General features: G+C 45.0%; 1 protein-coding gene across 1 annotated transcript in view; it reads right to left on the bottom strand.

Annotated features, from left to right (window-relative positions):
- Positions 1 to 14,735, bottom strand: part of ACSBG1 (acyl-CoA synthetase bubblegum family member 1) — a 62,709-nt gene extending 47,974 nt beyond the window's left edge. The window contains exons 1-2 of the mRNA XM_008574525.1: positions 14,694 to 14,735; positions 12,665 to 12,829 (exon numbers count right to left, since the gene is read on the bottom strand). Coding sequence (XP_008572747.1) covers positions 12,665 to 12,795 — 131 coding nt within the window. The 5' untranslated portion in view covers positions 12,796 to 12,829; positions 14,694 to 14,735. The remainder of the gene's footprint in view (positions 1 to 12,664; positions 12,830 to 14,693) is intronic.
- Positions 14,736 to 16,717: the final 1,982 nt, after the last annotated feature.

A 16,717-nucleotide genomic window follows, 5' to 3' on the forward strand; every position in this document is an offset into this window, starting at 1 on the left:
AAAAAATCTTGAAAAAGAACAAAATTGGAGGATTTACATTTCCCAATTTTAGAACATACAGCAAACCTACAGTAATCAAGACAGTGAGGTACTGGCATAAGGATAGAAATATAGATGATTGGAACGGAATTAAGAATTCAGAAATCAATTCACATTTACAGTAAATTGGTTTTCAACAAGTGTGCCAAGATAATCCAATGGGAAAAGAATAGTCTTTTCGACAAATGGTGCTGGGGCTAATGAATATTCACATGCAAAAAAATGAAGGTTAACCTCTTCCATACACCATACACACAAATTAACTCAAGTATATCAAATATCTAAATGTAAGATCTAAAACTGTAAAAATATCAGAAAAAAATATGAGCAAATCTTTGTGATGTTGAGTTAGGTAAAACCTTCTTAGATATAATATACCCAAAGCACAAGCAGCAAAAGAAAAGCAGATAAATTGGGCTTTATCAAAATTAAAACCTTTTGGGGCCGGCCCGGTGGCGCACTCAGTAGAGTGCGGCACTTGGGAGTGTGGCGGCGCTCCCACCGAGGGTTTGGTTCCCATATAGAGACCGGTCTGCTCACTGGTTGAGCGCGGTGCGGGCGCGACACAGAGGGTTGCGATCCTGTTGCCGGTCGCGGTACGGGCGCGACACCGTGGGTTGCGATCCCATTACTGGTCATGAAAAAAGACAAAAAGGAAAAAAAAAATTAAAACCTTTTGTACTTCAAGGGACACCCTCAAGAAAGTGAAAAGCTAACCTGCATAATGGAAGAAAAAATTTTCAAATCATATATGTGATGAGGGAATTATATCTAGAATATAGATACAAAGAGCCCTTACAACTCAGTAATAAAAAGACAAACAATCCAGTTAAAATTGGGCAGNTCATTAGGAACAAACCCTGATATGACACAGATGTTGAAAAAGGAATAAAAGGCCATTAAAGCAGCTAGTAACATGTTCAAGAATTTAAAGAAAAAAATAGACGTAATTGATAAGAGATTGAGAATCTCAACATAAAAATAGAAAATATGAGAAAAGTATAATCTCTGAAATAAAATTTACCAAATGGTCTTAGCAGCAGATTAGAAACTGAAAAAATTAATGTTGGTGAACTTGAAGACAAAATAATATAAATTATTCAACCCAAAGACTAGAGAGAAAAAATATTTTTAAATTGAACAGAAAAAATATGTTGAAAGAAATTAAAGACGATCTAAATAAATGGAAAGACATCTCAGGATCAAGAGACTTAATATTGTTAAGATGGTAATACTCTTCAAATTTATTTACAGATCAACATAATTCCTATCAAAATCCCAGCTGGACATCGGCAGCCATGAAAAATAAAATCCCAGCTGATTTCTTTACAGAAATTGACTAGCTAATCTTAAAATTCATATGAAAATTCAAGAGACCCAGAATAGTCAAAAAATCTTGNTTGAGCGTGGTGCGGGCGCGACACCGAGGGTTGCGATCCTGTTGCCGGTCGCGGTACGGGCGTGACACCGTGGGTTGCGATCCCATTACCGGTCATGAAAAAAGACAAAAAGGAAAAAAAAAAATTAAAACCTTTTGTACTTCAAGGGACACCCTCAAGAAAGTGAAAAGCTAACCCGCATAATGGAAGAAAAAATTTTCAAATCATATATGTGATGAGGGAATTATATCTAGAATATAAATACAAAGAGCCCTTACAACTCAGTAATAAAAAGACAAACAATCCAGTTAAAATTGGGCAGAGAATTTGAATAGACATTTCTCCAGAGAAGATATACAAATGAACAACATGCATGTTAAAAGATGCTCACCATCAGCCACCAGAAAATGTGAATCAAAACCACAGTGAGATGACACTTCACATCTGCTAGGATGGTTGTAATCAAAAACATAATAACAGTGTTGGCAAGGATGTGGAGAAATTGGAACCCTCATACACTACTGGTGGGACTGCAGATGCTTTGGAAAACAACCTGGAAGTTCCTCAAAAGGTTACACAGAGAGTTACCATATGACCCAGGAATTCCATTCCTAAGTATATACCCCAGGGAAATGAAAACAGATGTTCACACAAAAACTTGTACATAAATATTCATAGCAGCATTATTCATAATAGCCCAAAAGTAAAAACAACCCAAGTGTTCACCAACTGATTAGTGGGTAAACAAAATGTGGTATGGTCCATATAATGGAATATTTTTTTTGCCAAAACAGGAATGAAGTACTGACACATGCTGCAACATGGATGAACCTGGAAAACATTGTGCGAAGTGAAAGAAGTCGGTCACATTTTATATTATTTTCATGTATTATATCAGCCCATTTAAGTGAAATGTCCAGAACGAGCAAATCTATAGAGACAAAAAGTAGATTAGTGATTTCCTATGGCTGTTGGGATTGGGGGGAAATGGGAAGTGACTGCCAATAGGTACAGGATTTCTTTTTGAGATAATAAAAATGTTCTAAAACTGGCTGTAGTGATGGTGAAACATAACTCTGTGAATATATTAAAAATCATTGAATCACATACTTTAAATGGGTGAATTTGATGGTATGTGAATTATATCTCAATAAAGCTGTTATATGAAAAAAATGAACAAAAGCCTCAGTGACCTGTAGGACAATATCAAGTGGTCTAACATACATTGAATTGGTGTCTGTGAGAATAAGAGAGAATGGTGTAGAAAAGAATATTTGAGGAAATAATGTCTATTTTTTTAANAAACATAACTCTGTGAATATATTAAAAATCATTGAATCACATACTTTAAATGGGTGAATTTTATGGTATGTGAATTATATCTCAATAAAGCTGTTATATGAAAAAAACGAACAAAAGCCTCAGTGACCTGTAGGACAATATCAAGTGGTCTAATGTACATTGAATTGGTGTCTATGAGAATAAGAGAGAATGGTGTAGAAAAGAATATTTGAGGAAATAATGTCTATTTTTTTAATTTGGCAAAAAATATCAACCTACAAATTACACATGAAAACCTGAAAAATCACAGAAGATTACTGAGCATAAGCTGGATTAAAAAAAAAAAAAAAACATACTTAAGGGGCCGGCCCGTGGCTCACTTGGGAGAGCGTGGTGCTGACAACCCCAAGGCAAGGGTTAAGATCCCCTTACCGGTCATCTTTTTTAAAAAAAAAAGAAGAAGAAGAAAACCATACTTAAATTCATCATAGTCAAACTGCTGTAAATTAAAGATAGAGAAAATATTTTAAAAGCAACCACAGCAGGGGTGGGGAGGACACATTACCTAAAGAGAAACAATGATAGAAATGATTACTGACTTTTCATAAGAAACAATGAAGAGCAAAATATATTGGAACAATATATTTTAAAGTGCTAAAATAAATAAATGGTCAAGCCAGAATTCTTTTCCCCTGAATATATCCTTCAAACGTAAGGTAGAATAGTGACATTTTCATTGAAATGCAAAATATTTATTTATCACCAAGAAATATTAATAAATATTATTATTATATAATAATAAATATTTCTTGGAATATTTATCACCAAGAAATATTAATAAATATTATTATTATATAATAATAAATATTTCTTGGAATATTTATCACCAAGAAATTGCTGTGGCTTGACATTGTGTCTGCAAATACATTAACATACCTTCCACTAACAGGTGCAGTCTAATTGCCCTTTCTTTGAACCTAGGCTGGCCTTAATGACTGACTTCTAACAAATACAATGTTGGGGAAGTAACACTATATGGTTTTCAAGAATAGGTCATTAATAAATATTATTATTATATAATAATAAATATTTCTTGGAATATTTATCACCAAGAAATCGCTGTGGCTTGACATTGTGTCTGCAAATACATTAACATACCTTCCACTAACAGGTGCAGTCTAAGTGCCCTTTCTTTGAACCTAGGCTGGCCTTAATGACTGACTTCTAACAAATACAATGTTGGGGAAGTAACACTATATGGTTTTCAAGAATAGGTCATAAAAATGATACAGTTTCCACTTGAGTCTCTCAGGACACATGCCTTTTGGATCCCTGACTCAGCACGTCAGAAGTCTGGCTCCCTTTAAGGCATGATGTTGGAGATCATGTGGAGAAGCCACATAGAAACAGAGATGTTGAAGAGTCCCAGCTGTTCCAAATCTCAGCTTATTGTTTCTTCCCACCTCAGGCACCACACATGTGAGTAAAGAAGACTTTGAGGTGGCCCTGACCCAGCCACCTGCTGCCATGGCACGAGGACACTCAAGCAGCTTATGGAGATGCCCATTGGTAAAGAACTAAGGTCTCTGAGCAACACCTAGTATTACAAGTTGAAAATGTCTCCCAAAAGTTATCTACATTCTTTTTTTTTTTCCTTTTTGTCTTTTTTTACTGACCAGTAATGGGATCGCAACCCTTGGTGTCGCACCCGCACCGGGGACCAGCAACGGGATCGCAACCCTCGGTGTTGCGCCCACACCATGCTCAGCCAGTGAGCGGGAACCGGTCTCCACATGGGATCCGAACCCTTGACGGGAGCGCCGCCGCACTCCCAAGCGGCGCACTCTCCAGTGCGCCACCGGGCCGGCCCGAAAAGTTATCTACACTGTAATCTCTGGAACTTGTATATTACCTTATGTGGCCAAAAAAAAAAAAAAGGCGGGCGGGGGGCGGTTTGCCTATGTGATTAAGTTAAGAATCTTGAGATAGGAAGATTATCCTGTATTATCCAGGTGGGCCCTAAATGCAATCACATGTATTCTTACAAGAGGGGTGCAAAGGGATATTTGACACACACAGAAAAGAAGACAATGTGACCGCAGCGGCAGGGGCCAGAGTGATGCAACCACAAGCCAAGGGTGGAATGCTGGTAGCAACCAGAAGCTGGAAAAGGCAATGAACAAATTGCTGCTAGAGCCTCTGGAGAGAGCACAGTGTTGCCAACACCTTGAGTTTAGCCCAGAGAAAGTGATTTAGAGTTTTTTCTCCAGAACTGTGGAAGAATAAATGTTGTCTTGGGCCACCAAGTTTGTGGTAATTTGTTACAGCAGCGACAGGAAACTGACAGGCAGTGAGGAACAGAGTCTTGCCAACACTGCATGAGTGGGCTTGAAAGCAGGACCTGGCTGTCATTTTGGCTGTAATCTCATGAGAGACCCTGAACCAGAACCAGTCAGCTAAGTTATTCTTGAATTACTGACCCATGGAAATCACGAATGACAACAAATACTTGTTGTCGGTCTAAGGCACTATGTTTTTGAGTGGTTTGTTAAGGAACAATACATAACTGGAACACTTTCACTACAGGAAATGCTATGGAATTTGTTAAGGTTGAAGAGACTTGTACTAGATGGGAACATGAATCTACAGGAAGAAATGAAGATCACTGGAAATGCTAAATATATTGGGAACAAGGCAAGGATATCCACTCTCACTATCTCTATCAACACGATATTGGAGGTCCTAGACAGTGCTATAAGGCAAGAAGAATTAAAAGGCAATATGACTGGAAAGGAAGAGTAAAATTGTCTTTATTAATAAATAACAAAGTTGTGTACATAAAAATCCCAGGGGATCTACCAAAAAAAAAAAAATTAGAACTAATGAATGAATTAATAAGGTCTCAATATATAAGGTCAATAATAAAAAACCAATTGTATATCTCTATACTAACAACAAATGATTGAAAAACTAAATGCCAAGTACAATTAACAAAACACCTCAAACATAAAATTCTTAGGAATAAACTTAAGAAAAAATATGCAAGACATTAAAAAATCTACATTGAAAACTACAAACCTTCATTGAGAGAAATCAAAGACCTAGCTAAATGGAAATACATACCATGTTCATGGATCAGAAGATTCATCCCAGTTTGAAATATAGAGTTAATCCGCTCCCAGTCAAAATTCCAACAGTCTTTTTTGTAGAAACTCACAAGATAATTCTATTGCTACATAACAAATATCCCAAAATGTACTGACTTAAAAAAACATTTATTATCTCAGTTTCTGTGGCATGGGAATTTAGGCGTGGCCTAACTCTGGTTCACAATCTCTCGTGAGATTGTAGTCAAAGTGCCAGCCAGAGCTGCGGTCTCATCTGTAGATTCAGTGGGTGGGGCGGGAGGTGGGGGACGTTCTTCTAAGCTCACACTCGTGGTTGTCAGCAGAATTCAGTTCCTTGCAGGTTATTGAACTGAGGGCCTCAATTCTTCTCTAGCTCTTGGCCAAAGGTCTCCCTCAGGTCCTTGCCACATGGGCCTCTCTCAGAGTGAGAAAGTAAGAAAATGAGAGCAATCAAAATGACAGACATAGTCCTTTTGTGACCCAATCTCTGAAGTGAAATCTTATCACTTCTGCCATATTTGTCTTGTTAGGAATGAGTCAGCTGGTGCAGCCCACATTCTAGGGCTGGGGATTACAAAAGAATATCAGAAGACCAGAATCACTGAGGAGTGTCTCAGAGGCAGCCCACTGCACCTAGGAGAGCCAAAACAATCTTGGGGGAATAAAACAATCCACAAAGTTGGAAGACTAACGCTTCCTAATTTCCTGACTTAGGATAAAGCAACAGTAATGAAGATACTATGGTGTTGACATACAGATAGAAAAATAGTTCAATGGAAGAAAATTCAGAAATAGGCCCATACTTTTATGGTAAATTGATTCTTGATAAAGAAGCCAAGGCCATTTAGTATGGGGGAAAAATCATTTTCAACAAATGGCACTTGAATAACTGGATAAATATGTGGGAAAAAGGAAAATATTAATTTGAGATGGATCATTGACCTAAATGTAAAAGATGAAATTATCAAGCTTCCAGTAGAATACATGGAAATATATATGTAAATGACCTTGGAATAGCAAAGCTTTCTTAGAGAGAGCACAATAGCACTAACCATAAAAGAAAAAAATTACTAAATTGAACTTTATCAAATAAAAAATATTTGCTCATTAAAATACACCATTAAGAAAATAAACATAAGCCACAAGCTAGGAGATAATATGTGCAATACATATACCTGACAAAGGACTGATATCCAGACTGTATGAAGAATTTCTACAAAACAATAGGCCAAAGATTTAAATGAATACTTTACAAAAGAAGATACAGAAATGGCCAGCAAGCACATGAAAATATGCTCAACATCACTGATCATCAGGGAAATTAAAATTAAAACCACAACAAGACACCACCACTCCCCCACCGAAATGACTAAATTGAAGAGTAACACTATCGAGTGTTGACAAAGGTGCGGAGATGGTAGCAACCACTTTGGAAAACTTCTGGTGCCTTCTTGGACATGCACCTTTCCTCCGACCCAGCAATTCTATCCCTAGGAATTTACCCAAGAAAATGAGGACACGTGTCCACAAAAAACCTTATATAAGAATTTCACTGCCGCTTTATTCATAAAATCCTCAAAATAGAAGCAACTCAAATGCCTATCAACAACATAAACAGGGGCCGGCCCGTGGCTCACTCGGGAGAGTGTGGTGCTGATAACACCAAGGCCCCGGGTTCGGATCCCATATAGGGATGGCCGGTTCGCTCACTGGGTGAGCATGGTGCTGACAACAGCAAGTCAAGGGTTGAGATCCCCTTACCGGTCATCTTTAAAAAAAAAACAACAACATAAACAGATCGTGCTACAGCCATACAATGGAATTCGACATAACAGTACAAAAGAATGAACTTCTGAAACACTTAATGATATGAATGAATCTCCCAAATATAATGACGAGTAAAAGGAACCCGACACAAAGAATTACATTCAGGATGATCCCATCAGATGTTTAGGAATAGCCAGAACAGGGGCTGTTCAAAACAGTGGTTGCTTCTAGGGGTGTGGGGGTTGAGACTGACTGGAAGGGGACACAAGGAACTTACAGGGGTGATGAAAATGTTCTGTATTTCAATTGGGCTGTTGATTACATGGGTGTATACATTACCCAAAGTCATCAAATTATACTCACTATGTTTCACTATAGGAACATTTTGCCTCCATTAGTAAAAACAACAATTTACTAATTCTGCAGATGTAAATTCTGCAAATGTAAATCTGCATTTCACAGCTTCTCGGGGCCAGCCAGAGTCTGAGCGAGGCTCTAGATGTCCTTCACATGTCACGATATTTATAGTTTCCAAAGCACCTTCCCAGCCCCGTTCTCAAGTGTCTCTCACAGGCTCCATTGCAAGGAGCTGGGGCTGTCTGAGAAGGGGGCCAAAGCCAGGACCCAGGGGTCTTTTGTAGGACCCAGTGTGAGACAGGACTTTCTCTCATCACCACTGTCCCTAGATGAAACTGGGTCTTTTTCAGGGATGGAGATGTAGGTAGTAAGCTCCCCTTCCTCGGAGGTACTCAAGTCAGAGTGGACTGACAATACGTGAATGTTGTAACAGAGTGGGTTGGACTTAGTGACCTAAAAAAACCCACTGGACTGCCACTCACAGGCTTGCGTGGGGACAGAGTCAGTTAGCTTTGGACCCAGCATCCTGACTCCAGGCCAGCTTGGGCTCTGCCTCTCACGGCTGACAACTCTGCAGCCCCTGTAAGGACCCAGAGCTGGCCTGGGCTGACCTGCATCCTGAAGGCATCTGGATCTGTATCCAGATGTTTGGGACCAGCACTAGTTTCCCCCAGGAACTCTGACTTCCCAGATGTGGCCTACCCTTTGTTCTGGGGTCCTTGACACCAGCACTTTTATTTCCTGTGGCTCTTATAATATAGTCCTAAATCTGCCCTGTTCTCACTGGCCTTTTAGTTTCTGGAACACTACAAGCTTCTTCCCACCTCAGAGCCTTTGCACATGCTGTGCCCCTTTCCTAGAAAGCTCTTCCCCTAACCAAATTCTACTCATCTTTTGGGTCCCAGTTTAAATGTTGCCTTCCCAGGGAATCCTTTCCTGATCCATAAGACTAAGTCAGGTCTCTGTTATGTTCCCGCCATAATTTTTTAAAAAATTACCAACATTTTCAAAACTTTTTCAATTTTGTTAAAATATATATAACATAAAACTTGCTACTCTAACCATTATAAATTGTATAATTCAGTGGCATTGATTATACTCCCTCCTTATTCTTTTTTTTTTTATTATTTCTTCATGGCACCTGTCACAATTATAGTTTAACAAGGAATTGGATAATTATTTGTTAATATCTGTCTTCCCTCCAAAATGTAAACTCAAACTCCTCAAGGCAGGGATTGGTTTTTTTTCTATGATATTCTCCAGTGCTTACCACAGTGTCTGAGTATTCAACAAAAAATAATTGTGAATAAGTGAATATATTCTCATGAAAACAGAGGAAAACAATAATGATACCAAAGATGAAGGAAAAAAACCCATAACCATGTTTTTATATCATGAGGAAGTGGGGGATGGGAGTGGGAAAGAATTTCTGGACCAGAAGGCCCTGGATCTTCTGTATTCATAAGGACACCTATGTTCTTTTGGTAACACTGGCATTATGATCGTTCCTCCTAGGCTAGCACACCCCAGGGATTGGGCACGCAGTCCCTGTCATCCTTGGAAAGCTTTGTCCTCCTGTGACTGTCCCACATCTCTGGCTCTTGGGGAGCTCCTCTCTGCACCCAGTCTTTCGGCAGCAGTGCTGGCAGAGGCAGCTGGGAGCCCAGGGTAAGTGCGATCAGTTCGGAGCCTGCCATCCTTCCCTGGGCCAGAGAGGACACTAGAGGCCCCCATTCCCAATTTCCTGCCCCCAGCCCACCCCTAGTCCAGCTTGTCCTCACTGCTGCCGGGTTCACCTCCCCCAAACCAGGCTCCCCAGGCTTCTGCTGCTCCCACAGCTGCTGGAGCTCCCCGCTGCCTCCTCTGGCCCTGGCTGCCTCTTGCCTGGCTGCCCCTAGTCTGGCCACATCAGCCTCTCGAGACCCAGGAGTTAAGCCTGGCCCCAACCTGGCCGGTCTGATGGTCACTTGTAACTTCTCCACAGCCACACCTTTGGTCAACACGGTGGCCTCTGCCTGTCACCCTGAGCATTCACAACCTTCAAGCCCAGGAACTGTCCCCTTCTCAGGTTCCTCAGAAGCCCTTCCTCCATAATGGGCTTCTTCAGGCTCAGGGATGTTGGTGTCTCTATTGCACAGAGGGCTTAACAGAGTGGGACCCAGGCCCCAGAAACATTCAGTGGGTGCCCATGATGGATGGCATTGCTACAGGCATAGTCTCAAAGAGCACAGAACACAACCTGCCAGCTCAATGACAGATCGGTCCCAGCTCAGGCCCAACAGGTTCTGCTTCTCCTGGCCCTGGCCTGGCTGCTTCTCTCCAGACACCTGCCCACACCACCTGGCTACAGTCCTGCAGCTGGTGTGGCATGAAAGGGAATTCATGTGGGCCAGGCCAGGGTGCAAACCCTCCTCTGGCTCTCAGCCTCCTCTCTGCAACACTGGGGAGGGAGGGGGGGAGGGACATCCCTCTTGGTCAGTCAGAGGAATACAGACTGGCCTTTCCCTGGAGCAGCTGCCAGTGGCCACAAGGACGAGCAGATGGGCAGGACTGAGGTAGAGCCCATCGCTGCTGGAGTTGGCATGGAGGGGCAGAGAAGCGGAGCGAGGCATCGCAGCAGTGGCGGCAACAACTGCCTCTAACTTCAGAAAAGCATTTAACAAGGGCTCAAAGTTCTTTCCCCACAGCTACTCTGCAAGGCTGACAGAGCAGGTTTCTCTTTCCCATTTGACAGATGGGGAAACTGAGGCTCAGTGAGGGTGTCTTGCCCAGGAGCAGAGCCAGACTGGAACCCAAGGCACGTGCCTTCCAGCCTGCTGCTAAGAGAGTTCCGGGGTGCTGCTGTGAGTGTTACCATGCCTATGATGGGTAACCCCGGTGCTTTTGAAAGCATTTTCATACACACCAGCTGATGTAATCCACCCAGCTTTTCTGCACCATCAGTGAGCGTCAGGCACTTTATTTCATTTGTACAGAGGATGATATTGAGGCTCAGAGAGGTTAACTAACTTACCCAAAGACACGCAGCAAGAAAGTAGAGGAACTGGCACTCCAACCCTGGGTTTTCAGCCCTTCTCTTCCCCCACAGGGCCCCAAATCTATTTGCCCTTCCATGAGCGAGTCCTTCCCTGCTCTGCCTCAGTTTTGGCCTCCTCTCTTCAGTGGTATCTTCTAAACAGGACCAGGCCTCTGTGAGCCCTGGTGTCTGGCCTTCTCCAGGGTGGCCAAGCCCTTGCTGGGCACACAGAACCCTCTGCCACCTCTTCTCCCCATGGGCCTGAGACATGGCTTCAAAAAACACCAGGCTCCTGGCCCCCCTGGGCCCCTCACTCATGGGGGCAGGGGAGCTTGAGAACGAGCAGACCTTGTTTTGTATTTTCAAGGGCTGAGCTTTTGAGGCATGCCCGTGAGCATCCCGTAGGGCAGCCCACGGTGCCCAGGGAGGAGGGGAGGTGGCAGAACAACCGGTGTCCAGAGCAGATTCAGAAGCCACCCTTACTGCGGAAGTCGGGCCAGCTTTCCTCCAGGGGCTCCTGAGCCTCTGAGTGTCGGGCTGCACCGCCTGCTGTTGGAGGCCTTGTAGGTGAGGACGCCCTGCTTCCGGGAGGACAGGAGTCCACTCTGGCCTAATGGGCTTCAGAGACTAGGGCAGGGCCAAGCTGCCAGCGCTTGGAGCCGCCTCCGTGTCTCCGAGGCGCATTACCAGCTACTCCCTATCCACTCCATCTTCTTTCCTCATAACCCCTGTCAGAACAGTGGCCACGTTCTCTGTGGCTCCAACACTGGTGATTCTCCTCATTACTACAGAGGGCTTGAGCCTGGCATTTAGCTCTTGTCCTCCATGTTCTACACTCCAGCCACCCTGACCTCTCCCATCCCTGAACCTCCTGTCTTCCATGGTCACACTGTGCCCCCTGCCCTGCTGCTCTGGTCTCCTCTCCTCCTGGTCATCCAAGGCCTGTCTCAAGCACCCCAGTGAAAAGCCTCCCTCCCTCCTCCCCTTGGTCTGTGCCCCTCCTGGGCACAGATCACAGATGTCTGGTCCCCTGGAGTCCCATGTATGTCTGCCTTCTCCCTGACTTCCGGCTGGAGAGTCGTGGGGCGGGGACGGGGGCCCGTCTTGTCAGGATCTCCCACTACTTGGATGGCCGGGCCTGGGCCAGAGTGGGCACTGGTGAATGCCTGGCAAATTGAAATTGTTTCCTCTGAGTCACAGATTAGTAGAATATACATAGACTTCCGTCACAGCACTCATATACCTGCAGGGAAGCTACAGCCCAGAGAGGGCCAGGGACTCGCCAAAGTCACACAGCAAGCTGGAGAAGGAACCTCTGGCTCCCTGCTGAACTTGCCTGTCATTGACCCCACATGCTGAAGACCCCCTTGAGGAGACAAGGAAACATTCTTATTGATGGAAAAATCCTTCCTGCATCTAACTGCAGCCCCCAACTCATCCCCCAGGGGTTTGACTCCTTCAGTTGAGCCTCTCTTGGCCACTCAGGGGAGCAGATACACTAAGTAGTGCTTCAAATGACATGTGTCCCCCCCACCAGTGCTTATTCCATCTTAGAGATCATCCAGACCCTTCCCTTCATTTCCCAGGAGAAAGAAACTGAGGCTCAGACAGAGAAGCAGCTTGCCCAGGTTCACATGGCAGGGTCAAGTCTAGAACTTGGAGCACAGGCTCAGTGTACAGAGACCCAACCACCTTACCTCCTTCCCATGTTTTCGTGGGTGGTCCCCATGATCGTGTCTTGCTGACTGTTCTGTGGGGCCTCTCTGCTGTCCGGCATGCTGGGGTCCCTGGGGAGGCAGCCGTATCCGGCTCCAGAACTGCGTGGCATTTGCCTCGAAGTCCACAGAAGAGAGCTTGGTGTCCTGCTGCAAGAAGTTGGCCTTGAGTGGGCAGTGGGGGCGGGCATGGGCGGGGGGAGGTGGTGACTAGGGTGACCCAAAGAGGCCCATTTCCCCTCTAATTTTAGAAGCTCAAAATGCTCCTCTGTGGTGAAGTTGCTCAGTATTAAAACTTTTCTTTTCTTCAAGGTTTGGTTTCACTCAAGATGAGGAGAATTTCAATGAAGCCTGTGTTCTTTTTGATGCAAATTGCTCCCATTCTCCCAGGAGTTCTGGCCAATGGGCTCAGGGCTTCCGGGCCCCCAGAAAACCTCCTCACTGGCTGTAAAAGCCACATTGGAGCAAAAAGGGGTTCTCAGCAAAATGTGGACTCAGATCCTGAGGTGGCTCCTAGCCCTGCCTGCCCACACGCTGTCACCTTGACCTACCACCACCTTGATGCAGCCTGGTAGGGATTTCATCCACTCAGTCCACACCCCCAGGTCCTGCACTGGAGGCTGGAGACCCAAGAGAGCCCAGTGTGGGGAAAGGAGAGAGACATTGCCAACACTGAGGACTGTTGCAGAGTTCACCAACACACTTGCACTGAAGAGACATGATAGAGGGGACCTAGGGACGTGACTACCAGGGACACCTAAATATGAGCATGGATCTGTCCTTCCACTAAAGGAAAAAAGTGTGTTGATGGTGGGTTTTCAGGCAGCCATGATGATGTGAGGAAGTCCTGGAGGGCAGGGGTTTCCTCTGAATACCAGAGATCTCCCCTCCAAGACTAACCGTGTATTCGTTCCCTAGGGCTGCCATAACAAAGTACCACAAATGGGGTGACCCCAAAACAACAGAAATGTGTTCTTTCACAGCTCTGGAGGCCAGAGGTCAGAAATCAAGGCATGAGCAGGGCCACACTCCCTCTGAAGTCTCTAGGGAAGGCTTGTTCTGTGACTCTCTCCTGGCTTCTGGGGGTCATTGGTCCTTGGTGTTCATGGGCTTGCAGATGTGTCACTACAGGCAACTGCCCCCACTGTCAAATGACCGCTTTCCCTTTGTGTGTCTGTGTCCCCATTTCCTCTTCTTATAAGGACATTAGTCATTAGACTAGGGCCCACCCTAATCCTGTATGACCTCATCTTAACTAATTACATCTGTAAAGACCCTATTTCCAAATAAAGTCACATTCTGAAGCTCTGGATGCATATGAATTTTGGGGGGGACACGATTTAATTCAGTACAAATGGTGTACAAGAGGTGTTAGTGGGGTTTCTTAGGAGATGTCTCCAAGAGGGGGAAGTGGGTCCAGCTGGGTCACACGTCATGCTGTCCTAACTGGTGACGGCAGGTGACTGGGAAGAATCTGGGCTGTTTCCAAGCAAACTGAGAGGCTGGGCCACAGGTCCTGACATGCTGCCTCCCAGTACTGCCGTGGGTGCATTGGACAGGAGGCCTGGGGTCTGGCATTGAGGCCTGAATCTTCACTGACCCCCTTCCCTGTGATCTTGGGCAGATCCCTGCCCCTCTCTGGGCATGGGAGGATGGCCAGAGTGACTGCCAGCTCCACCTGGATGTGAGAAGGTGAGGGGGAGCTTAGTCCTGGGCTAATCGGATGTGCCCCACAGGAGCAGTAAGTGAGAACTCAGTGTGTCCCCACCTGAGGGGAAACCGAACCAGAGGGAAAAAGACATCGAATTCTTGGCTTTTGAGTCAAAAGACTTGGTGGAGATAACACCTGGGAAGGTTTGGAAGGACATGTGATGAGACAGAACAGGTTCCTCCTCCCCAGCCCCTCCTCTCCCCCCATCGAATTCTTATAGACCCTGGGGAGGTTTCTTTTTGCGTCATTCTAGAGACATCCTGTTACAAATGGGAACACATGGTATACACAGTTTTGTACCTTGCTTCTTACACTTGACAATATCTGCTGGAGAACTTTTCATGTAGTTGCCTTAAGAGTCTTCTAGTTCTCTTTTCTGGGAGGTACAGCATTCCAGCCAAGGGCTGGCCCATGATGCATTTAACCAGTCCTGTACGATGAACATTTTGGGTGTTTTTAGTCTTTTGCTGTTACAGAAAACACTGCAAAGAATAATTTCATCCCTGCATTATTCACATTTGAGCGAGTTTATCACTAGGATAAATTCCTAGAAATGCAACTGCTGGGACTTGACTAAGTTTAAACTTGAAAATGACAGAGTTCTTGTGAAGTGGAAAGATTAAATGTTCTGATATTAGGAGGAAGCAGGGAGAATAAAAAAAACTTTTTAAAATTGAGTCGCAGAAAATAACGTGGCAGTTTTGCCTACCTGATGTTGTCGCCTGCAGAAGTTTGTGCTCGCTCTGTGTGTGAGGCCAAAATGCTCCTGCACCGGCTGGAGGTCTCTCCTCTCTTCTTTGGGGTCTTGCGGGGTGGGGTGGAGTGGGGAGGGCTTGCTAGCTGGAAGAGCATATCTCGAGGATTTTCCAGGGTCCTATGCAGTTTGGCAAAGTGGGGTCCAGGCCATGGTAGCATTCTCCAGAGAGACAGCCCAATGGATGGGACAGATGTTCTCATCTGGAGTCTGGGAACCCCTTGAAGTCACGGGCAGCTTGTGTGTATGTCATTTGTTTACATTTTTCTAGGGAAAGGGCTTCTAGCTCTTTGCAGATCTTCTCAGAGGTCTTTATCTGCCAGTGAGGAACCACAGGAACAGTGGAATACCCCAGGCTTTGGAGTTACACAGACCTGAGTTCAGCTCCTGCCTCTTCTGCTCATGATCTGAGTGGCTTGGGGTGAGCGATTCAACCTTTCTGAGCCTGAGCTTGTCATAGTGAGGGTGGGTTAGTAATAACTGCTTCTCCGCATTGAGGAATGAACTAGAAGATTGAAAAGGCACCTGGCATGGAACCAGCAGCTGGTAGGGTTGTGGTATCTTGTGGAAATCACCTGGTTTTCTGTGGGCTTCTTTGTCCCCTTCTGTCTTGTTGGCACTCCGGGGAGATCAAGTCCCCTCCGTGGTCCACACTGAGGCAGAAACAATGACGTCTCAGAACTGCTGACCTAGAGGGGGATGACGCAAGTGGTTATACAGATCCCCTTTTTCCTCTCCCACAGATTAGATAAGACGGGGCTTGGGAAAGGAGAGACAAGGTGGGAGGAGACTTGAAAGGGAGAATGGGGACATATGGGGCGGAGGAAGAATGAGGAGTCCTTGAAATGGGAGGGGAGAGGACTGGAAGGGACTCAGAGGACAGTGTGTGCTGTGGGTGGAGCCTGCTCTCCCTCGGCCCTGGATGACCGGCCTTCATGGTCCTGGGCCTGCGTGGCCCACCCTGAACAGACTGGGATCTGGATGCCCCGTGCAAGGATGAGGCCATGAAGGATCTGTTAGAACCAAAGTCTGAGAGTACATTGCTCCTCTGCCAGAACATTCCAAGGCCTCCCTTCTTAAACACACCAGGCCTGCACCTGCCTCTGCGCCTTTGTACTGGCTGTTACCTCTGCGGGGAATGCACTGTCAACTATGTACATTACCCAGCTCTCTCCTTCACCTCCCTCAGTCTTTGCTCAAATGTTGCTTTCCCAGTTAGGCCTTCCCCAACCACTCGATCTCAAGCCACACCCCACCCAGCACTCCCACCCACTTCTGCTGCTTTTTCTCCATTGCTCTCAGCGCCACCTCATTCTAATACACTGTGTGCTTTATCGTGTGAGTGTCCGCTGCGGTGCGCACTCCAGGCGAGGGATTTCTCTTTCATTCCTTTTCTATCCACAGTGTCTGGTGTAGAATAAGTACTAAATAAATATTTGTCATGAATGGCCTGTGACCTATAAGTGTAAAAGTGGTGAGCTGTGGACTCTGCCCACTGTGGCATCATTAACAGCTCTTTTTGAAAACAGTTCCTGTGGGTCTGCAAGCCAAAAAGGGGACTCCATGTAAT

The sequence above is a fragment of the Galeopterus variegatus genome, unplaced genomic scaffold (assembly GCF_000696425.1).
Source record: "Galeopterus variegatus unplaced genomic scaffold, G_variegatus-3.0.2 Scaffold1059, whole genome shotgun sequence".
In the NCBI taxonomy this organism is placed as follows: domain Eukaryota; kingdom Metazoa; phylum Chordata; class Mammalia; order Dermoptera; family Cynocephalidae; genus Galeopterus; species Galeopterus variegatus.